This window comes from Corapipo altera, unplaced genomic scaffold (genome assembly GCF_003945725.1).
Source record: "Corapipo altera isolate COAL_440 unplaced genomic scaffold, ASM394572v1 61411, whole genome shotgun sequence".
Classification (NCBI taxonomy): domain Eukaryota; kingdom Metazoa; phylum Chordata; class Aves; order Passeriformes; family Pipridae; genus Corapipo; species Corapipo altera.
Genome location: NW_020884875.1, coordinates 12,961,743 through 12,983,593, shown reverse-complemented (window position 1 = coordinate 12,983,593; position 21,851 = coordinate 12,961,743). Strand labels below are relative to the sequence as shown.

Sequence of the window (21,851 nt, the reverse complement as noted above, 5' to 3'; positions counted from 1 at the left end):
CCCAGAGGCTGAAAAAGTGGTAACCCCCAGGGGTGGAGACCCCTGGAAGTTTTGAAGTTCTGCCCAATGAGCCCTCCTGCAGAAATGAAAACATATCACAAGCACCGGAAGAGAAGAGTTGTAGTTTGGTTGGTTGAAGAAGTAGCCATGTTGTGGCAGAGCCACGAGGAAAGGGGCCTGGAGCCCCTCGGGGCCTCCGGGGCCCCCCAGCCCCAGTTGGGAGCTACAGAGACAGAGCAGAAGTGGCGGCAGTGTCCAGAGACTCTGGATAAGAGCCAGGACAGATAAGAACTGAACCGGAGGAAGCAGCAAAAGGTAGCAGCAGAACCACGGAGTTCTGGGGGTAGGAACTGATACCAGATTCCCCCCCCCAAACACCTTTAAGACCTCCTGGAAGGAGGAAGATGATGGACTCTTACTTGAAAGAGCCTTGAAGTGCAACATGCACTGCAGAGAGCAGCTGAGAAGCTCAGTCGTCCTGAGAGCTGAGCCAGGACGGTGTGGGAGGTTGGCCTTGGGGGCCCTCCCTTGCTGCAAGCTACAAAGAAGCTCGCAGCCTGAGACAGGGCACAGAGGCCCTGCAAGGAGCTTCAATCTCCTGGAGATACCAGACCGTCACGAAGACCCCCTGCGTCTTCGTGATATGACGTGGTGAAACGACCTTTGTCTGGGGTTACGAAGCCCATGGAAGACCCCTTTGCCTGCGTCAAGGGGCCGAGGGGGATACCCCCCTCGTGAGTGCTGGCAGAAATCCAGCTATCAGCTGCTGCACGCATGAGATGAGGAGAACCTGCTGCCTTAGAAGAAGTTGCTGCCCTGAGAGACTGGAAAGGATCTGTCCTTCTTTCCCTCCTGGACTTTTATTTGGAGGGGAGAGGAGATCTGATCCATTGTAAATACTATATGTCATGGTAGAGATAGTCGTGATCGTGTGTATAATGTGTTATAGTATTTATTTGTACAGTCATTGTAATATATTCCCTTTCCCCCATTCTGAGTCTGGTTGTGTTTTGTCTGGAAAAACCCATCTCACATTAGGTTGAGATGTGGGAGGGGGGATGGAGCTAGGGAATTGGATTTTGGGGTTATCTCAAACTATGACAATACCTATAAATCCTGAAGCGAGGATGAAGATATCAACTTCTTTACAGGCTTTTCTGTGGTACGTACTGTTATGAAGCCTGACTGTTTTGCAAACCATAATGAATATATTCTCCCACTAGCTCTGTAGGATGATGGTGAGAGTTACCTCCATCTTAAAGCTGGCAAGTTAAAATATAGAATTAGTAGGATCAGAAGTATGCCATAAGTTTAGACACTTACTTTTGAGTATATTAGCTACTAGATTTTTCACCTTTTTTTTTTTTTTTTTTTTTTTTTTTTTATTTTAGTAGAGGATGAATAGTGAGCACTTCGAGTTTAGGACTTAGACCATGACCGACTTATGCCATCTCTTACTTTGGAGTCAGGGCTTTTTCCTCATACTGAAACTCCAGTCTCTCCTTTTGCAATCCTCATGCTGGCCCTGTCTTTGATCAGTCTACCAATATTACTGCAGCCTACAAATGTATCCAAGGAAAAATACCTAAGCAAGAAAACCATGGTTAAAAGACATTAGGTAACTATTTGCTCTCACTGACACGACAGCAAATAGTTACCAACTTCCCACTGAGACGTTTACGCTATAATTTGAAGATACTTAAATATCAGAAAAATATGGAGTAGCCTTCCACCCAAAGAATGGGCAAAGAAAGGCACTTTTAAGATGCAGGCTAGTATGATTCCAGATGGGCAAATGTGTATGTGGTGTCTCCAAGAGCTGGGATCCCTTTCACTCCTGTGGCTACCTGTCCCTTGTTTCTGCTTCAACCAAAAGAGGTTCCTCAGTCTCATGAGCTCTCTTCCATCCAAGGTAGGGTGAAGCAGGTGCTAAGCTACACGCAGCTGGGTGGAGATCAGCTTTAGCTTGTATCTAATGTTGAAGGCTCTAACGCCCTGGTCATGGGGAAAGGAAGTAAAGGGGAGAGCTTTGTTCCCTCACTGGACTTGGTCATTCAGCCACTGAAGGTGGGTGGAGAGGGGACCTAAGAGCTCTGCAGGTGTGAACACACCATGATGTGTGCAGGGCAGTTGGTAATTAAATAGTCTTCAGGATTTCATTTGATAACATCAAGGTCTCCACTTGGTGGTGGTGATTTTTTTTCAACTTATAAACTAGACTAATTTGTGAACAAATTCACAAGAAGGTAGATGTTCAGGGAGAAAGCAGTCTTATTCAGCTTGTCAATCTTGCCTAAAGATGACAGAACTCCTCAGTTGCTCAGAGCAAAGGGCTCAGGAAGACTTTTTTAAAAAATGAAAAGCAATGTATCCTCCCTATTTATGTAATTTTAAGTGCCTGAGCTATAGCTTTATGCGGTTTATACAACTGCAGAAAACATTACTGCAGAAACCTGACACAAACATCTGGCACACATAAACGGCAGCCCAGGCATTCCGTGTATAAGAAATTGAAAAGAGGGTCTTACAATGGAAAGTAATCTTAAGAATGGGTGGAGCCCATTCCAGCCCTACCTGTAATATTAAATTTCACTGCTTTGAAGCATGTCACAAGTGTTCTATGTCCTTGCTGTATGTCCTGTCATGTTGTTACACAGCAAAAACTCCCTTGTTCTCTATATGAACAAGACACTCTGATGGGGATACACACCTGTGTTTCATTTTTGGGGTGTAATTTGGCTAGTGGGGTTCACCAGCTGTGCACTGGATCATACTTGCATGTGTACAGAAGCAGGTGTGTGTATGCAGATACTTGCAAGCGTGTGTGAGCATACACGCACACACATGTGCAAGGATGCTAGAGATACTTACCCCATGACTGATTTCACTCCAGATCTATGACTGTGTCCTGGCATTTGACAATGAGTTTCAGAATAGGAGGTTTCACACTGCTGTTCCACTCCCCAGTGAAGACAATACCCCTTGCTGCTCATGACAGTTTCTTTGCAGTAGCCTCCACACTGAAAGTGGAGGCATGACCTTTGGGTCCAGAAATTTCCCCCAGGCAAGGAGGCATGGCGTGGCCAAATCAACAGCGCACTGCATGCATCAGACCCTGTCTTCACACTTGCTACAGTTCAGACAGTGTGGAGAGGAAGAGTGTGAAGACATTCTTTCCAAGGAAGAATGTCAATTTGACCACATTTTGGCATCACAGCCACTGCATCAAAGATGCAGAGATATAGAAATCCCTCTTGTGAGCTGCAGCAAAGAATGGCAGGACAGCAGCATCATTCAAAGTGGTGCAGTATCACTGCCAGGCTGAAGGCATGGGCTATGTACCTCAGCAGGTGGATGTTTGTTTGTCTGGTGTCCAGACAGAAGGATAAGCCCGACACCTGCCAGCATGGTCGTAACACTCTTTTTTGTCTAGGGAGCAGGAGCAGCTGCTCTGCACAGGTCTAGGGTAGCAGTTGTGGGGTCCAGGAGTCACAGACTGGTGGGGCTGAGGAGCAGCTGGGCAGACAGAGAATCACCATGTGCATGAGTCCTTGCAACGTGGTGGTTCCTCAGGCTTTCAGGTACATTGTAGAAACCATTGGAAAGTGTGATCCCACCTTTAAAAGACAAACTCACTGAGAGCCAAGTGGCAAGGACATTCACACAGGAAGGGAGGTCCTTAATATTTTCTTCACAGAGGTATGAACTTTCATTTCCCACATATCAGGAGACTGTTCCAGCTGGTGTTCCCACTCTATGCTGTTAGAAAACTAGTGACATTCTCCTCTCCAGTGTGGTTGGTGCTGCTGCAAGGAAAACAAGCTTCTGGTGAGCAAGAGGAGGGCCACATGGACTCAGGGAAGGGAAAATTCTGTCTCCATTGCCAACATTGCCACTCTATTCCATCAATGGGTTTTCAATATAAAATGCATGAATAACGCAAATTTTATTTAACTTGTACTTAATTAAACTGTACCCCTTAATGCTTTTACTGGGTCTGTGTCTGAGTCATATTGCAGATTCTGAACAGGTAGTGACTGGAAAACAAGTCTTTGACATACCCTCTAAATGCCTTTTTGAGATAAAAATATGGTTTTTTTCCTACAAGCAGAGTAAATTACTGGGCTTTGTTCCTGGCCCAGTGACTATAAAAATAGCCTGGCCATTGTCTCACTCAATAAACCTATAGCAAATGAGAAAAATTGCTTTAAGGTTGATTTTTTTTTTTTTTATAAAGCATCTACTTGGGATGGCCTGAAATGAAAAGCAATTGCTTTATCTAATCTTGCCAGGAAAAGCATTTCAGCACAGAGGAGTATGAAAGTGAACACTTGACCCTCCTTGGAGGCTAGTTTCCATATGGGGTCAGGCAGAAAGACAGAATCTGATGATGGTTGAAGATAAATCCAGGATAAATCATGGAAGCTGACTGAGAGTTCAGGCTTTGTGGTTTATACTTGAGCCTTATCACCACTGAAAGAAAATTGAAGTGATTATATAGTACTTTGAACTTAATGGAAAGAAGAAAGATAGTGAATGGTTGATTACATCTCTTTTTGAAATCATCCAAGTACAGGCCGCTGCCCATTAAACTATTGCCAAGGCAGCACTAGCTGGCAGCTAGATAGCTCAAGGTCCTCTGTCTAGCCTTCCCTGGTAAAGATTAACTATATGTCTCATTTGCCTTCATACTCAGAGCAAGCCAGAAAAAAAGGCACTGCAGGAGCTTTCCATGCTTCTCTGGATCCAGAGCAGGCTGCAATTAAAATAGTGGGATTCTTGGGCTCCTGTGGGGATGGGAGAACCTGATTCACAGGAACATAAGAACAATGCCTCCTATATTCCTATAAAACAAGTTGCAAGCTGTAATTCCCCAAAATTTGCTTGAGAATACAATTACCTAGAATTACTGTTGTTTTTTTGGAGACTCTCAAGCAGAGGCTTGACTCATGACTGTGAATACTCCTGCTCAGCAGAGTGCAGCACGTAAGGAAACAGCCAGAGACATGTGTGTTGGGTGCTCTGAGATGCTGCAGGAAGGTGTTTTCTTGGTACCTGATGTAAAGACATGGCCAGGAAGAAAAGTGGCAAAGTTTTAGCCACTACTAAGAATAAGATAAGTTGTTGCACAAGTTACATAGCAACCACTAATTCAGACACAACAAGTTATGAACTCGCCTATGATGGAATTTTGAGAGTCATAATGAAACTGTAGTAGAGTGAAGAAATAGCAGAAAGAAGATGGGGGATGATAGTGACATCGTAACTGTGACTAAATCACTTGCACTTTCCTCTTGCAGGTTCATCCTGCAGGGTCAGCTCAATGTCTAATAATGGTGCCTATTGTCAGCATTAACTATGTCACAGCAGAAGTTGCTGCAGCTGACCATGAGGTTTCCTCCATGCTCTGCAGGAGGATTGTATGTCGCCACCAAAACATGTTGTCCTGGGAGAAGATAAAACTGAAACTTGAGCTGGACTCCACAGCACTAAGAGAAAAAGTGCTCAGGATCCATATGATGGGGAACAGAATAGCATTGTGCTGATGCAGGCAGAGCCCTAGTGTTAAAGCTGATGCCTAAACACGTATCAGAGCTTGCTATGGGTGGCAACAGCAAAGATTTGAGCCTGTCAATCAGAAAAAGCAAGCGTGAATACATCCACTTTCACATAAGGAAATAAGAAGTACTGTTGATCTTGGCAACATTGGGTTGTCCTGTTTGTGAAAGACTTGAACCGGAGCTGATCTAGAAGTCACCAATGTTCTTTTGCACCCTATTTCTAAAGAAGGGCAAAAAAGACACTACATTTAATTTTAAAAAGAGCTAAAATCAGGGATCTAGTGAGAACTTTATTATTATTCCACTGTAGAAATATATCAAAAAGAGATTGCTGGTCTGCATATAGGTTAATTCCATGTTTAGCCACAGGAAGCAGGCACTTGTATATAATTCAGCCAACCAAGAAGACACATAAAAAGCAAAATTCCCCTTCATTCAGAAATAGAAAAATCACTTCTAAGTGATATATTTTTGGTCTATTCCCAGCAATAGAAAAATAAATGGGAGTTTGGTGGAATACAAAGGCTGTCTGGGAACTGTTTAGGTACACTAACACGGCCTTCGAAGGGGCCGTGATACCATTTTCTTTCCATGTTTACAACGTGGCCAGGTTGTAGCACGTTTCTTAATTAGTTTCAGCATATGAGAACAGCCTATCTTTACCTCAGAGCAACACCATCAGTAACTCATGGTTATGGTCCCCAAAAAGACTCCAGCTTCTTCCCCTGCCCTCCACCCACTCATGCCCCAGTCCTCCCATCTGAACTCTTTGCTGAATCCCACCAGCAGATAGCTGGGGAGCTTGGTGTTCAGGTGAAATATGCCAGCTGATGGAGGAACTGATACCCTGAAAATTTGCCTTCACTGAAGAAATTAATCTTTTCCTCTACATAGATACTAATTTTATCAAAACTTTCTGTCCTTCTGTCAAATGTGATTGCAATGGGCAGTGAGTCAAAAAGCTCCTGTGACAGATGGCCTAAGAGAAAGGTAGTAAAATCCAGCTTTTTTAGGAGGTTAGTGAAGTAATGGTAAAAATAATCAGTTTGCAAGCTTTAAAGTTGCAAGCTATCAAATGCAGGCATACATACTGATTTTTAGTTACGAAAAGAAGGCCATTCTTTAAAAAAGGTGGAAGAGCAATATATATGCATATGAATGCATATGCACATAGGCAAAAATGGTGGAATAACTTCAAAACTGAGTCTAGAGAGTGAAAACAAAGAACGAGATTTCTTAAGACAAGTTCAAACCAAAGCTCTAGTTAGAATCTTCTGGATTTTATGGAAAAGAAGATATATACCTAGATTCATGTTCAAATGTCCTAACTCAGCAATGAACTCAAAATTGCTCACAGAGACTGACATGCCTGACATGTAGTAGGGATTTTACTACTACTACTCACATTTTACTCCAGACAGAAGCTAAAAGTCCCAGACTAAGATTGTGGGTCCTTTCTCATGATGATCTTTGTCTTACAGTTGCACTTTTGGAAAATATGATAGTGGGTTTGTGTAGTTAAATAACACTTCCTTTTCCCAGGAGGAACAGGATATTCCACACCACATTATGTCTGTCCAGCTATAAAAGAGAAGGCAGAGTTAACTCAGCCCTTCTTCTCTTTCCGGGATGGCCCGACAGACAGCTGCACCTGTCTGAGATGCCGCTCCGTGGGGGGGGTAGAATTTTTTTACTGTTATTTTTCTTTGCCTGTGTGTTTGTAGCGTTATTAGTCTCTTCTTTTTTCTCCGTGTGAATACAAACTTTTTTCCTTGATAAGCCCTGGTTTTTTCACACTTTTTTACTTTCGTCTCACCTTTGGGGGCCAGCGAGGGGAATCTGTGCAGGCTCAGTGGACACCTGGCGTTCAGCCAAAGTAAAGAACCACAAATTTTGGTGCCGAAACCCGGCAGGATAGCCAAGAGAAGACTGTTTATATAACAACTGCCTCACTTATCTATTTGTTTTGCTAACCTGGGAATATATAACAAAAACATGGCAGTTCGCCAAGTTCTGGTGGGTGTTCCTGTAATTTTACTAACAGTTTTGATAGGATGTGGAACTTATCCCTTAAAGGACAAAGGAGAAAAAAAATCAATCTTTTTCCCTTCTTAATTTTGACATAGAGGGCCTCGTAATGAAAGGACCTGCGATTCTTACTAATCCTTACCTGAGTTTTCTGGCTATATTACTGCTTATAACCAATGTTCTTAAAACATTATGGGGAGTGGGGAAGGTAGTGTTGTTTTTGTTGCCTTGTACTAGGACAAAACTAACCTCGAGAGAGAATTTACTGGGGTGTTCTCTAAAGGGGCCAGTTCCTGGGTGGCAAGGGATGTGGATGAATTTAGGCAGGTTCTTAGGGCATCTAACACCCCCTGTTGCTTGGGACTTCACATCAGAACAAGTATTCAACCCCAACAAACTGACACGTCGTTTGATGGAAGGATGCCTTGCCTACCCCTATCAAAACCAGCAACTTCTCACGCTGTACTGGGGCCTGGCCTGTGTCTATAGAGTATTGTTCAATACTCTAAAAAGACTGACTGAGGCAGGGAAAGCAGACCGAAGCTCCCAGGCTGCCCCGCCGCCGCCCCCTGTGGGAGGGCAGCGATAAGCTGGCCCAGGCCTCTCGGCACGTAGCCCGGAGCTGGCAGCAGTGGCCCCTGCGAAGGGGTGGCCAGGGCCAGGGCCGAGGCCGGGGCCGCAGAGACAGGCCCTGCAGCTCCCCCCCGGGCCCGCCCCACGAACAGCTTGTGCTGGAACCGATCCTGCCGGCTAAGCCTAGCCGGCTGAGCTGGTGCGGCCCCGCCGCCTCCCCACCATGGGCGGGAGTGGCTGGGCCGAGAGATGCGGGGGCGCCGTGGCCTAGGCCAGGGAGGCAGAGTAGACCCGCAGCCCCCGGGCTCGCCCCGCGAGAAGCCCATGATGGAGCAGATGGGTGCATGAGAGAAGACAGTCACCCGTGGGAGCCCACCCAGTATGGAGTGGGCTCCTGCAGGAGATCTGTGGCCCGTGGAGAGAGGAGCCCAGGCTGGAGCAGGTTACTCCCAGGTAAGACTCGACTCATGGCCCTGTGGGGAACCCATATCAGTGCAACTCATCCATCAAGGATTGCATCCTATGGAAAACCCATTGAGGTGCAGAGATGCCCTGCACCCCATGGAGGAATGAACTTTGGGACGGCAGATATGGAAGACCTGCGGCCTGGCAGGGGAACCCACGTGGGAGAGGTCCATCAAGGACTGTTTCCTGTGGGACGAACTCCAGAGAACAGGGGAAGGAGAACTCAGAGCTTTAGCCCCCTGTAGCCCATGGTGAAGACCGTGGTGGAGCAGGCTGTCCTCCTGCAACCCATGGAAGGGTGACTCATAGGACAGCAAACCTGGAAGACCTGTTGCCCTATGGATGGACTCCTCTCCCTGAACTCATGCAGAGGGAGGAGGGAGAACATAGAAGGAAGGAGAGGTGGTTGGAAAGTGTTTTTAAGACTGTTTTATTTCTCACTCTTTAGCTCTTATCCTGTTAGTACTAAATTTTAGTATTATCCCCATATTGAGTCTGTCTTGCCTGTGTGACCTCTCCCAGCTCTTAGTGATTTTCATGGTTGCCTAGAATCTGGCCAAGGTCAACCCTCAACAGTTCACCAATCTTGACTCCTGGAAGCCAATACTTACTATCTCTTCTGAAAAAAAATTAGGTGTTCATGAAACTGCCATGGCTTAGGGCTCCGTTCAGTTAAGCAGTGGGTTGTCAATACCAGAGGTGTTTCGGGGTGTTATTCATGTAGCAAGAGCTTCATCTTGACACAAGGGTCAGAGGAGGTACAAGAATGCTGTTGCTTTAAACAATCCTCACAACAATGATAAGCTGAAGAAGAAGAGGTGAAAGACACTTTCTCCTTTTCTAATGGCACCTTTACAGTGCTGGGTACTTTTCTGCCCCCATAGAAAGGATCCTGGCTAATCTCTTTCCCATCCTGGTTGTTGGATCAGACTCCCACAGTGTGAAACCTCTAAAGGTGATACCAGAATTTCCACCTTAAGCACTCCTGAGGCTTTGATATTGCTTTTCCCTGTGAAGTGTTTTGAGGTGAGTCTTTTTCAATCAAACCTTGTACTCAAAAGCTTTCTACTGCCTTGAAAAATACTCTCCAGGACATCCATGCTTCCCACCCTATCCCAACCCACCCCATTGCAGTGGCAACCTTCAGAGGCTGCTTGTGGGTGGCTTGTACCAGAGGTGTGTGTGGGCAATGGACACTCAGGGATGTTTGAAGTGCAGGGGTCCCATGTGCCTAGGAGGTACGTTTTCACTGCTCCTTTCCCTAGGACTGCTGCATCTCTGCTGTGTGTGGCACACACTGGGGCAGCAAGACTGGCCTCTGAATGCAGAGTAGGCATAACCTCCTGCAATATTCCCTCTTAGCATTTTGCTTGTTAACCTACTTCAGCTTCTTGGGTACATTGATATATCCAACGAACTCAGAAGTATTTGGCATTATTTGGCAGGAGTTAGCTTGGCTTACTTGCTTCTTTCTTTATATTTGACTTATGTCTGGACCTACAGGACTCTTCTTTGTTTATCTATACATGCTGAGCCTAGTTACACAAATGCAAACAGGAAAATGAATAGGTGTATGGTAAGTCAACTCCTGCGCAAAACTGGCATTCCTAGTTATTTTGTCATTTCCTAATGGGAAGATAATGAAAAGCAAACCATTAAAGATAATGAAAAAAATCAGGTTGAGAAATCAAGCCCTGAAATAGAAATGATATTTCTGAAGTGGATGTCGCCAGCTGTAAAATAATAATCTCTGTGGTATTGCTACATATAGATGATAAACACTTCTCACAGAAAGGAGATAGATAAATGGGATGAGAATTATTTCTGCAGTGAGCTCTCTGATTTGTGAGATTTCTGGGATTTGAATGCTCTGGTTTTTGCTCTTGATGGTAGTTGTTTACTTTTATTTTCCTTCTGTTTTAAATGTGGAAGGAGGGGAAACTAACATCATAATACATATATTCTCTTGGCTTAATCTGATCACAAAGGTTACAAACTCCACCAACTATGCCAGAAGAGCTTGTAAATTTTTGAAGTTAAATGAAGAGATTAGGTTTGCTGAACATGCAAAAGTCTATCATCTTTACCAGTGAAGAAATTGAGCTATTAAACTATTTGATCCACAACTGTTTGGCCTGAAGTCTCTCACAGGCAGGCTGATCTTCATTCTCCATCCCACTTTTTTCCAGGTACAATTCCCCAAAACAGCTGAACCCCAGAGGAGCCCAAGTTTTCATGACTGCGATCTTTGTGCACTAAGGTGCACATGGTGGGATTTGTCTCACTTGGTGTTAGCTCTCAGACACAGGGTATGTCATCTAAGCTGGCTGTCCAGCTCTCCCTCCAACCATCAAAGATACCTGTGAAGACAGCAAGCTGGGCTCAATGTGGGACGAGCATACCAGGTAGGAATGCTGAACCCCTGTCTCCTTTCTCTGGTCATGGAGGCACCTGGATAACTAGCTTCCACCTAACTCCCCATGTTGATCAGGTGGGATGAATTCCACCCAAAGAGCTAACCCAAATGACAGATAGATAAGATGGGTGGATGGGCACCCATTCCAACACCTATGTGTGTATGGGATACACTAGCTATGTCTTTACATGTAAGTCCTGTCTCTGGGAAAGGGCTAACTGTTCATTTTAATTGACTATATATTCCAGTTTTTTAAGAGAACAAGGTTCGTGCTCTTTGCTCTGCCTGCCTATCTTCCTCTCACTCAAGCCCTTTTTTATAAGCTCATTTCTCTGACTTCCTCTACCCCTAACCTCACAAAGATTTAGTTTTCAGATGCCAAGTGGCATTACTTGAACACAAAAGGTGAATTATGTCCATACCCCAGATTCACCTACATCTTATAGGTTAGAACCCCCTCTTAAGAAATGTAGACAGACAGCCCTCCAGGCTGAGGAGAGTACTCAGCCCTTCTCACCCTTTTCCTGGATGAGGGGCTGGAGGCACAATATAATGCTGCTTCTTCTTTTGAGAACGCATGCAGGATAACTCTAGAGGAGAAAATACAATGCAGAAAGAATCGTGTCTTGCCAATACCATGCAAGGAGTCTTTCTGCTGTGTCTTTTGCAACCGTATTTGTCTATCTCGCATTGGTCTCTTTAGTCACCAGCGCGCTTGTAGCAAATGTGGGTAGAGTCCTTCTCAAATCTTTGTTCACGAAGCCCAGCCATGATGATGACTTTGAGCATGAATCTATTACTCACAGTAACTCCTGTAAGTGAATTACAGTAGCTGTTCTTTCTTCTTCTCTGTCACTTCCTCAGACTCCTGCAGAGATGTAGTAGTGAACCCCCAGACTACTGCAGAAATCCTCCTGTTAGATGTTAAAGGCAAGATCTTGAAATGAGTGTACCACTATTTCAGAGACCTGTAGGTTATTTGTTTCTACCTGCACCATGTTCAGATGTGTTTCTGCACCGTGTTGTCACCTGCAAATGCCTAAAGAGCAGATTTCATTAACACACATCTATTTTTTCAACCATAGTCTTTTATCGAAAGAGCTGTGAAAAGACGCTGGTTCCCAGAAAAAGCTACAAGATGTCCTTCAGCACAGCCCCTTGCCATCTCACTTTAAAGCAATTTCTTTCTTTCTGCAATTTGTGTGTTTTTCCTTTTTGTCTTTTCCATTTCACCTAATGATTTCCCACATCCCAAGTGCTTCTCAGATGTTTGGACAGCTTCACTTGGATGCAACTACCTTCCTTAAAGCAATCAACCAGCTCTCTTGAAAGCAGAGGTGTTATGCTGGCCTGGTACCCTTCAGCTGGAAGAACAACAAGCTGTTGTTCTTTCTTTCATTTTTCATTAATCATCATATCATTAATCATTCCCTTCCGTTAAAATTTGTCATGTACTCTTGCATACTATTACAATCAAGCTAATGGGCCTTTAGATACAAGTTCACTTTCTTAATTAGGGTTACTATATTTACTATAGTTCTCAAGTCATGTGGATTCCTCTCCTTCACAGCTTGACAAAATTATGTGGACTGGCTGCCAGGTCTCCGAGAGTCCTGCAGTGAGGGATTTGCTCCCTGCCAGCTCTCAGAGTTTTGCATCTCCACCAAGGAGGTATTTTCAATTTCCTGACACTCATCCCATATCTGTCCTCCTTTTCCCCAGATTTTAATGTTCTTACAGAAAACCAAAGCTGAGCTTCATTTAGTGTTTTCACACACCTACACCAACTCAAATCCTCTCAGTGTAAAAACATCACTTCTTTTCTTCTTGTCTGTAAAATATTTTTTATTTCAATAGCTAAATGACTTTTTTTATTATTTCCTTTTATTATTACTATTTAATTTCCTCTGCAAATTTCTAATTCAGTTTGACTTTTGGCAATGTTTACCCCAGCTTTGTGCTTCCTGGCCTCCAAACCAAAGTTTTCTTTGCTTATTAGCTGTGCTGGACTTTCTAAGGGGATTCTCCATCCATTTTGGTCTGTAGCCCCTTCTTGCAAGTTTTCCTCCTTTCCTTGTGAAATGAATTCCAGAGAGTTCCTTGCAGCTTTTATTGAAAATAAATTATAGTTCTCCTTCAACTGAAGTACCTTACAACTCCTTAGACTGATTGGCCTCACTAATCAGTTTACCTTCTGAAAACTGTGCTTTCAGAACTGGTAATCTGACTTATTTTCATCTATGCCTCCATTTCATCTAAAAGCTTGGCAAACGGCTCAGTTTAGCTCTGAAATTAATGTTAGTCTTTCCACTGGCTGTAGAAACTTGGATCTGTCCTGTTTAAATGTTCTCCAGGGCTGAGGGTGTAAACACAACATTATGGGCCATGGTTTCAGCTGCTTTAAATTGCTACAGCTCTACTGGACTCTGGCCAGTCAAGTGGAGTCTCCCTTGTCTCAGAAGCTGAAGTTTTCATCAAAGTATTTTGGAAGCAACTACAGTCTCTTAAATTACTAGAAAAGAGATATTTTGCCATCTTTCCACAGAAGAAACTGCAATAAAATCTGTGTTCTCACACTGCTTATAGTAGTCTCCAGATTAATTTACTATATCTGTCACAATATATTATCGATGCCTTCCAAGTGCATTACCTCATTTGAGAGCCTCTTCTTTTTGTATGCATCAGATGACAAGAAAAAAAATCAATGTGGTATAAATAATCTTAGGATTATTTGCATGCCCAGACTCTCCCAGTCCTCCTACTTGTGGTGATTACAAGTTAGGGTTCAGATAACAGCAACAGTAATGAGAGACTGAGATACCAGCAGCAATCTTCAAAATCTCCAGTGAGTTGAACAGGGCAGGCTACAAAGGGGCCATAGGCTAGTTATGATATCAAAGTTTGACAAAGTGGTAGCACACTGAATTGGACAGCAAGATTATACAGTCTGAGAGTGTTAGATCATCACTGCTTCTTCCCCTCTTCAGTACACTACACCACTTCTCTATCACCAGGAGCATCTAAAGATATACCAGAGGAGAGGAGGACAGAGAAGTCAAAAGGATCATAGCACAAGTGAAATGTGCCAGTTACCTATGAGGACATTTTGTGTCTTAGGGCAAAATAATACACCTGTGTAAGCTTAAAGGTGAAGTTTTTCAGCAAAAAGTCATAATAATAAAAAAGTCTGTAATGGCTTTCTGCCACCGACCATACAACATTAATAATTTCCTGATAGTGTGCTGCTACTCATTCAATATTAATACAGTGTTAGCTGGTGCTAAATAGCTGCTTACACTTGACATGCTTTGAATTATTTGCATGTGTAGCTCCTCTGTATTGGCATTTAAACAAAGGGAGGCATGAATTCCAGAATTCAGCTGTCCTTTTTTCCTGCATCTCCTAAACTATATCTATTATAAAATACATACCAATCTTGTCATGGGGTGCTTGATTCATTGTAATAGGTAGGCTAAGAATGGAAACATGGGTCTCCATTGCTAACTTGTGTTAGCAAACATTAGCCTAAGAACAAACTACTTCATTTTTGATAGGTATTATAGACTACTGAGGAAATGATTGCCACTGTGCCCACTTCAGACCGATAGCAAGCCTGACTACTGAATGCTGTGCCAACAGAGAGGGGAGTGCTGTAGGGCGGGAGGAGGGAGCCAGAGGCAGCAGCTGAGAGGAAAACAGAGGCAAAGACGAGTACCTCCCCCAAAGGAAGGGGCAGCCCTTTCAGTGATGGATGCCTGCTAAAACTTTCAATATGCTTCACAATAACATCACTGTAGTGATGAATGAACTGAGACTGAGCTAAAGAGAAATAACTGAGCCTGAAAATGTGTCCATTTCCAAATTGTTCCTCTCTTGAGGTATTGAATACTGTTTGATGTTAGACTAGTACCAGTCAAACCATTTGGACCAATCCAACACCAAGCTCAGCTCTCCACGGTCAAGTAACTGGTCCATGGCCTCTTAGCCTACACTCTCTGGAGCAGTGGTCACACACAGTTTTCTAAACATTGAAAATCCTCAAAATACATAGGAGTGTCACCAAAACTCAAGCACCCCTTGATCCTCTATAGTTTATACTGAAGTAATTTCTGACCTGGATTGTAGATTATTATTGACATTGAAGAGCAAACAAACAGGAAACCTCACCCTCTCTTTCTATCTTAAGTGCAAAATATTGCTTCCTCTTTGGAGGAAAAATCCAAGTCCCATATGCATAGACACTAAGGCAAAAAACTCATTGTAATTTATATTTGTGCTATACCAGGTATTTGGGTTGTTTTTTGGGGGGTAGGGTTGCTTGGTGGGGGTTTTTTTGTTTGTTTTGTTTTGCTGTTTTTGGGGGAGTTGGTGAGGATTTTTGTTTGGGTTTTGTTGTTGTAGTTTGGTGGGTGTGGGTGTTTTTTGTTTGGTTTTAATGATAGCACAGATGCCTACATAGTAAATTTTAGCCTGCTGACACAGTCTTACTTTTCTCAGTTGCTTTCTGCAGACTCCACATATTCTCTGGGGTTTCTGGGATCCTCAGTTTAAAGAAAGTACTCACTGTACTATGTGGCAGCACAGAGATGAGGCTCCAGTGCACTGCAGTTCTAGACACTGTTTTTACAGCAGTGTTAGAAAGTTAAATTCTAACCTTTTTGGGAGGGTAAAACACTGTGGGGAAATGGAGAAACTGACATCATTAAGGTTTATCAAACCTAGATAACTTGATAGAGTGGGAAAGTCTGACAAAATCTATTGCTTAATCTGCTGGGTTTATGAGCTTGGCATGAGATATTTAGGGAACTGTTAGTGTGTAAAATGTGAAAGTGGGAATTTAAAAGTCTATTAGGTATTTCTATGCTTCTGTTGATCCAGTGCCTCTTCACTGTTATGCCTTGTAATCTGCATATATCTTAATGCATGTAATATTTATGTATATTCTATAGTTTGCATGGAGTTTAATCTGATATCTTCTGCCATTTAGATCAATCCAGTTTGGAAAAACCAGCAGAACTGCAGTTAGTTCTATGCTGGCTGTCACCCACCAACCATCATGCATTTTCTTCCTGCTTTTCAGCCAGAACAAACATTATCAATTCTTTATTTTCCCACACTGGTGCCAGCTGCAGTGCCAGAGAAACATGCAGCTCTCAAGGATAGCAAATGAGCAAATGTGTCTCCCAGGCTGGAGGCTCAGCAACAGATGATGGCTGGACAGTACTATGCTTTGGGAAGAAGTGAGACCATTGGGGTCTGCCAGCACTCTTAGTGGAGGCTGGGTAGAGGATGCAGCAAGTCCTGGCTAGAGCAATCCTGTCATCCTCTGTTCATAAGCAACTTTACCTTTGTTCTTTCAGCTCAAACAATTGCTTATGGTTTGCAAAGACATGAAAATGTTGATATGCTCTCACATGGTCAGGAAACAACCTTCTGTAGCATTAAACCTGCATTATATGGGAAAACTGTGGTTTAAACATGTCTTAAAATGGCTTTTGGTGGTCCTCTTTGCAAACACATGCTTCTTCCTCCCAGCACCCCCCATGTTACCCATGCAGGAATGTCCTGCATAGCGCCCATGTTATCCATGCAGGAATGTCCTGGGAAGGTGTCCTGAGCCTTTCCTGTGATTGGGTGTTCCTGTAAACCCCTTGAGACTTCTAATTGGTTACTCTGTGAATCCTCCTAAAACCTATAAATGTAACATCCCCAACAATAAACTCTCTCTTGCCTCCTCTCCACGCCCGATGTCCTGTGTCCTGTCTCTGTGCTGGCCATGGGGCCACGTGTGTGGGGGGGAGGGGGAGCACCTTTCCCCTCCAGGCTCAGGGCCTGAAAAGACCCCTGAGAAACCCCTGGAGTTTCCCTTTCCCCATCCCTCAAAGTGTCGCAATGGTTCTTCAGATGGAAACGGAACTAGAACTGGGCCACCCCACGCCGTGGGTGGGGAAAGGGATCCAGAACCTTCCTTATTTTACAGTTCACACACAGAGAAAGTGCTTGGAGATGGAACAAGTCACTGCAGCATAAGGCAGGTCGTGCGCTGGCAGTGCATCAGCTGCACAGGGGAAACACTGCATGCTTCTGTCTGGTGGCTGTCTGCAAAAAACAGAAGGTAGGTCTTTGCCCTGGGGAACAGGGTGCTTCTCTCTGTGCCATTATGTGGGGTCTGGAAAGCTGTCTGCAAGCTCATCTGACCATGATGGTAGTCTGAAGCCTCCCTATCCATTTCTGATGCCTTTTATTGTCCTTTTCCTATAGCTTGCTGTGATGTTACCATGATGCTTTTTACATGAACAGTACTAGTGCAAATTTTATGGTGGAAATTTCCAGCTATCAGGCTTGATCTTGATTGTTGTCTCAAATTGATATTCCAATACCTCATTTTAGTCAGCATCTATTGCTAGAGGGTTTTTTAAGAACAAACAATTATTTAGATGCAGGAATTCACTCACTTGTAGAATAATTTATCTAATAAAGATTTGGCTTGCTATTTTACATTGTTCTTCCTCATGAAGAAAGGTGTTATGACTCTGTAAAATTTACCATGTACCTACTCCCATTATAAAACACACAGCATCTGAAAGCAGGAACAAACCAATTTTCTTATTCATCTCCTTCATGGCCTTGTGTTTATTCATAGGTCTGAGATAAAGAGATAAAGACTTTCCCTTGGAATATGTTGGCTCTTTCAGCAGACCATTTTCTTTCAGCATGGCAAACAATGTACACAGAAATAAAATTGTGCATGCTTTTTATTCTGCTGGTATCTGAAGAAGCTTCTAATATTTTTTTGCCATTACTAATTCATGGCCTTTTGTTTTTTTACAAGCCCATAACAGATCCATAGTTCTCCAGCTGGAAACTGCAATTAATATTAGAATCATATCATCATAGAATATCCTGAGTTGGAAGGGAACCACTAGGATCATCAAAGTCCTGTTCCCGGCCCCACACAGAACATCTCAAGAATCACACCATGTGCCTGAGAGCATTGTCCAAGTGCTTTCTGAACTCTGTCAGGCTTGGTGCTGTGACCATTTCCCTGGGGAGCCTGTTCCAGTGCCCAACCACCCTCTGGGTGAAAACCTAAACCTCCCCTGGCACAGCTTCATGCCACTCCCTCAGGTCCTGTCACTGATCATGAGGGTGAAGAGATCAATATCTTCCCCTCCTCTTCCCCTTGTGAAGAAGTTGTAGACTGTAACGAGGTCTCTCCTCAGTCTCCTCCAGGGTGAACAGAACAAGTGACCTCAGCCACTCTTCATACGGCTTCCCCTCTAAGCCCTTCACCGTCTTTGTAACCCTCCGTTGTATGCTCTCTAATAGCTCTATGGGTTTTTTTACATTGCAGTGCCCAAAACTGCACACAATATTCAAAGTGAGGCCACACCAGCACAGAACAGAGCGGGACAATGCCTTTCCTTGACCAGCTCGCGATGCTTTGCCTGATGCCCCCATGGACATTGTTGGCCCTCCTGGCTACCAGGGCACTGCTGACTCATATTCAACTTGCCTTCAACCAGGACCCATGGGTCTGTTTCCATGGAGCTGCTCTCCAGCCTCTCATTCCCTAGTCTGTCATATCTCCAGGGTTGCCCTCCCCCAGGTGCAGAATCTGGCACTTGTCTTTGTTAAACTTCATGTGGTTAGTGATTACCCAGTCCTCTGATTTGTTGAAGTCTCTCTGTAGGGCCTCCATGCCTTCAAAGGAGTCAACAGCTCCTTCCAATTCAGTATCATCAGCAAAACTTAGTAAACCTTCAAGTCCTGAATCCAAGTTGTTTATGAAGATGTTGAAGAGAGCTGGGCCTAGAATGGAGCCCTGTGGAACCCCACAGCAGGTCACCAACCTGCTGTTACCCCACTTACTGTAATCCTTTGTGCCCTTTGTGCCATCAGCCAGTTGCTCATCCCCACATGATGTGTTTATCCAGAAGGATACTGTGAGAGACAGTACTGAAAACTTTTCTGAAATCCAAAAAGATTACATCACCTGGCTTCCCTTGATCAACTAGATGGGTTACCTCATCATAAAAGGAAATCAGGTTTGACACACTGGACCTTCCCCTCATGAACTTGTGCTGGCTCTGACCAATAACTGCATTGTCCTTCAGGTGTTTTTCAATACCTCCCAGAATAATCTTGCCCTAATTTTACCAGTCACTGAAGTGAGACTGACAGGCCTGTAGATTCCAGAGTCACCCTTCTTGCCCTTCTTGAAAATGGGTACAACATTACCCAGCTTCCAGTCAACTGAAGAATCTGGTCCAGATTCCCAAGACCATTAAAAATCATTGAGAGAAGCCTTGCAATGACATCAGCCTGCTCTTTAAGTATTCTCGGATTGATCCCATCAGGATTATTATTGTATTAGTCGTTATTAAGCCCTTCTTAGACTGTTGTCATGTTTTTGTCCCTGGCCACTAGAAATGAGTGCTGAGCTCTTAGCATTGAGGCAGGTCTAAAATCTGACATCATGGTCAGATGTGATTGGCCCTGACTGGTTAATGCCATTGGTGTTGATGCGATGTCAGACACTGGAAAATGAAGGATTCACACACACTCACTGCTGTTAACAACTCTTCAGTGGGATTTAGCTATTAAATGACTGAAACAACTCTGTCCTGCAGTGATTATTTCTCTCCTGGACCAGCATATGTGACTGTCTGAGAGCAGTTTACACTCATGGGGCCGTACAAGGATCTCATTCCAGCGTAAATTGTGTCTGCTTTGAAGTCAAGGAAATTCCATTAGCAAGGAACAAGTGTGAGATCAGAATCAAACACCAAAGACTTGTGATCTTCCTATTGCTAAGAGGCAAGTGTAGAGACTTCATTCTTCAGAGCTTGCTGCTGTGTGAGCTGACATGTTTGCTTTGCATAATTATAATTGACTACAGCCATACCCAAGAAAGGGAGTGGTGATGTTCAATGCAGGCACACACACACAAAAGCCAAGGGCTGGCGCCTGCAGAATATTGATAACGGAATAATGCTGGTTGGCAGAAGGGTGAATGTGTAGCAGCAAATCTCTGAATCTCATTCACATGCACTTTGGAGACCACTGGTGCAGCTGGTTATGGAAATGAAAAGAATTATAACTGTGACTCCTGCTTCCTTCCTCCTGAGTTTCTCTTTCAGAACAAATACTATACATGTGCCAAAGTACCTACAACAGGTAACGTGCAGAATGAAGAAAAGGTCACCTTTTCATATGTGGATTGTGAAAGAAAACATGCTGTTGTATGACAGCACATGAGGGAGGATCAAAGTCACAGAGGCAAAGCCTAAGATTTAGCACGGAAAGGTCAGGTGCAGTGCTGTCTGAACAGCCTGTTTAAAAAACAGCAGCTCTGGGATTATCAAAAGCTTTACACATCACTGAGTATCTAAGTTTGAATTCTCTGCCACCCTGTTCCAGCATGGACAGCTCCTGGCAGGTCTCCCACCTTTATGCCCAATGTGGGAAGTGGGAGCCCTTCAAGCCAAGACAGCATATTTTCTGGACATTTTGTAACTCTGCTCCAAGGATTCCTGGTTCCTGATTGCTCTTCTATTATGTTAGCTGTCCTGTCAAATGTGACAGCTGGGAGATTTGAGGGAGAGTTTAGTTCTGCCTGCCCATATTTTTTTCTCTTTTCTTCTCCCAAAAACTCCGGAAAACTAAATGCTGATCTCCTCTCTCTTTTCAGATGACCGTGACCGATGCAAACACCAGATAATGGCTTCCTCAGCTGGAACTCCTCCATCTTGGCAGAGCCATGGCTGCTCGCTGATGTTCCCCCACAGGGAGGGACCTCTCTATTTGCAGGATGTTGGTAAAGCTGTTAGAAGCACCACATGCACCTTGTTTGAACTCATCAGAAATAGTTTTTCTGTTGACGTGGGCAGTGAGTATAGATTAGATTACCCTCTAGATTGTTCCAGTGGTTTCTGGGGCTCCGGCTAAAATAGCCTGTTTCAAGATCATTTGAACATAAAGAGCTTTTTAAATATCCTTTATTTTCCTTGGTTTTGCTGAGTAGAGACTGTCCTTTAGGCTGAAACATCTATTTCTACGGTGCTCTCTTCAGGAATTAAGAATGGAGATCTATATATTATCCCAGTAATGTGATGTAGAATTGAAGTTATCCAGCTAAAATCAACTCTTTTTGAAATTAATTAATTAATTATTTATTTTTCTGAATTATGCTCTAGAGATCCTTGTATTTTCTTACTCCTAAACAAAGTAGTTGTACTGACACCCTCACCTGGTGTCCCACTGGGAGGGTATGTACCACTTCCAGTCCTGGTCCGTCCCTGGAGAGGCTGAGGAATTCATAGAATTGAGAATCATACAGTGATTTGGATTGGAATGAACTTTAAAGACCAACTCTTTCCAACCCCCATCCCATGGCAGGGACACCTTCCACTAGACCAGGTTGTCCAGAGCCCCACTCAAAATGGCCTTGAACACTTCTAGAGGTAGGACATCTATGACTTCTCTGGGCAACCTGTTTCAGTACTTCACTACCCTCACAGTAAAAAATTTCTTCCTAATTGCTAATCCAAAATGATTCTCATTTGTCCTATTACTGCATGCCGTTGTACAAAGTTCTTCTCCCACTCTCTTGCAGGCCCCTTTAATTATTGGAAGTTGCTACAGAATCTTTCCAAAGCTTTCTGTTCTCCAGGCTGAGCAGCCTCAACTCTCTCAGTCTGTCCTCATAGATGAAGTGTCCCTCAGCTCTGATCATGTTCATGGGTGTCCTCTGGACTCCTCCAATAGGTCCATGTCCTTCTTATCTTGGGGACTCCATAGCTGGA

The 21,851-nt window shown here is 43.8% G+C and overlaps 1 protein-coding gene across 1 annotated transcript; it reads left to right on the top strand.

The window, feature by feature from the left end:
• The first annotated feature begins 8,001 nt into the window (after window positions 1–8,001).
• On the top strand, window positions 8,002–20,994 carry LOC113943161. Its single transcript, XM_027634551.1, has 3 exons — window positions 8,002–8,079; window positions 8,117–8,615; window positions 20,738–20,994. Exons 1-3 carry the CDS (start codon window positions 8,002–8,004, stop codon window positions 20,992–20,994), a joined length of 834 nt encoding a protein of 277 aa, XP_027490352.1.
• Window positions 20,995–21,851: the final 857 nt, after the last annotated feature.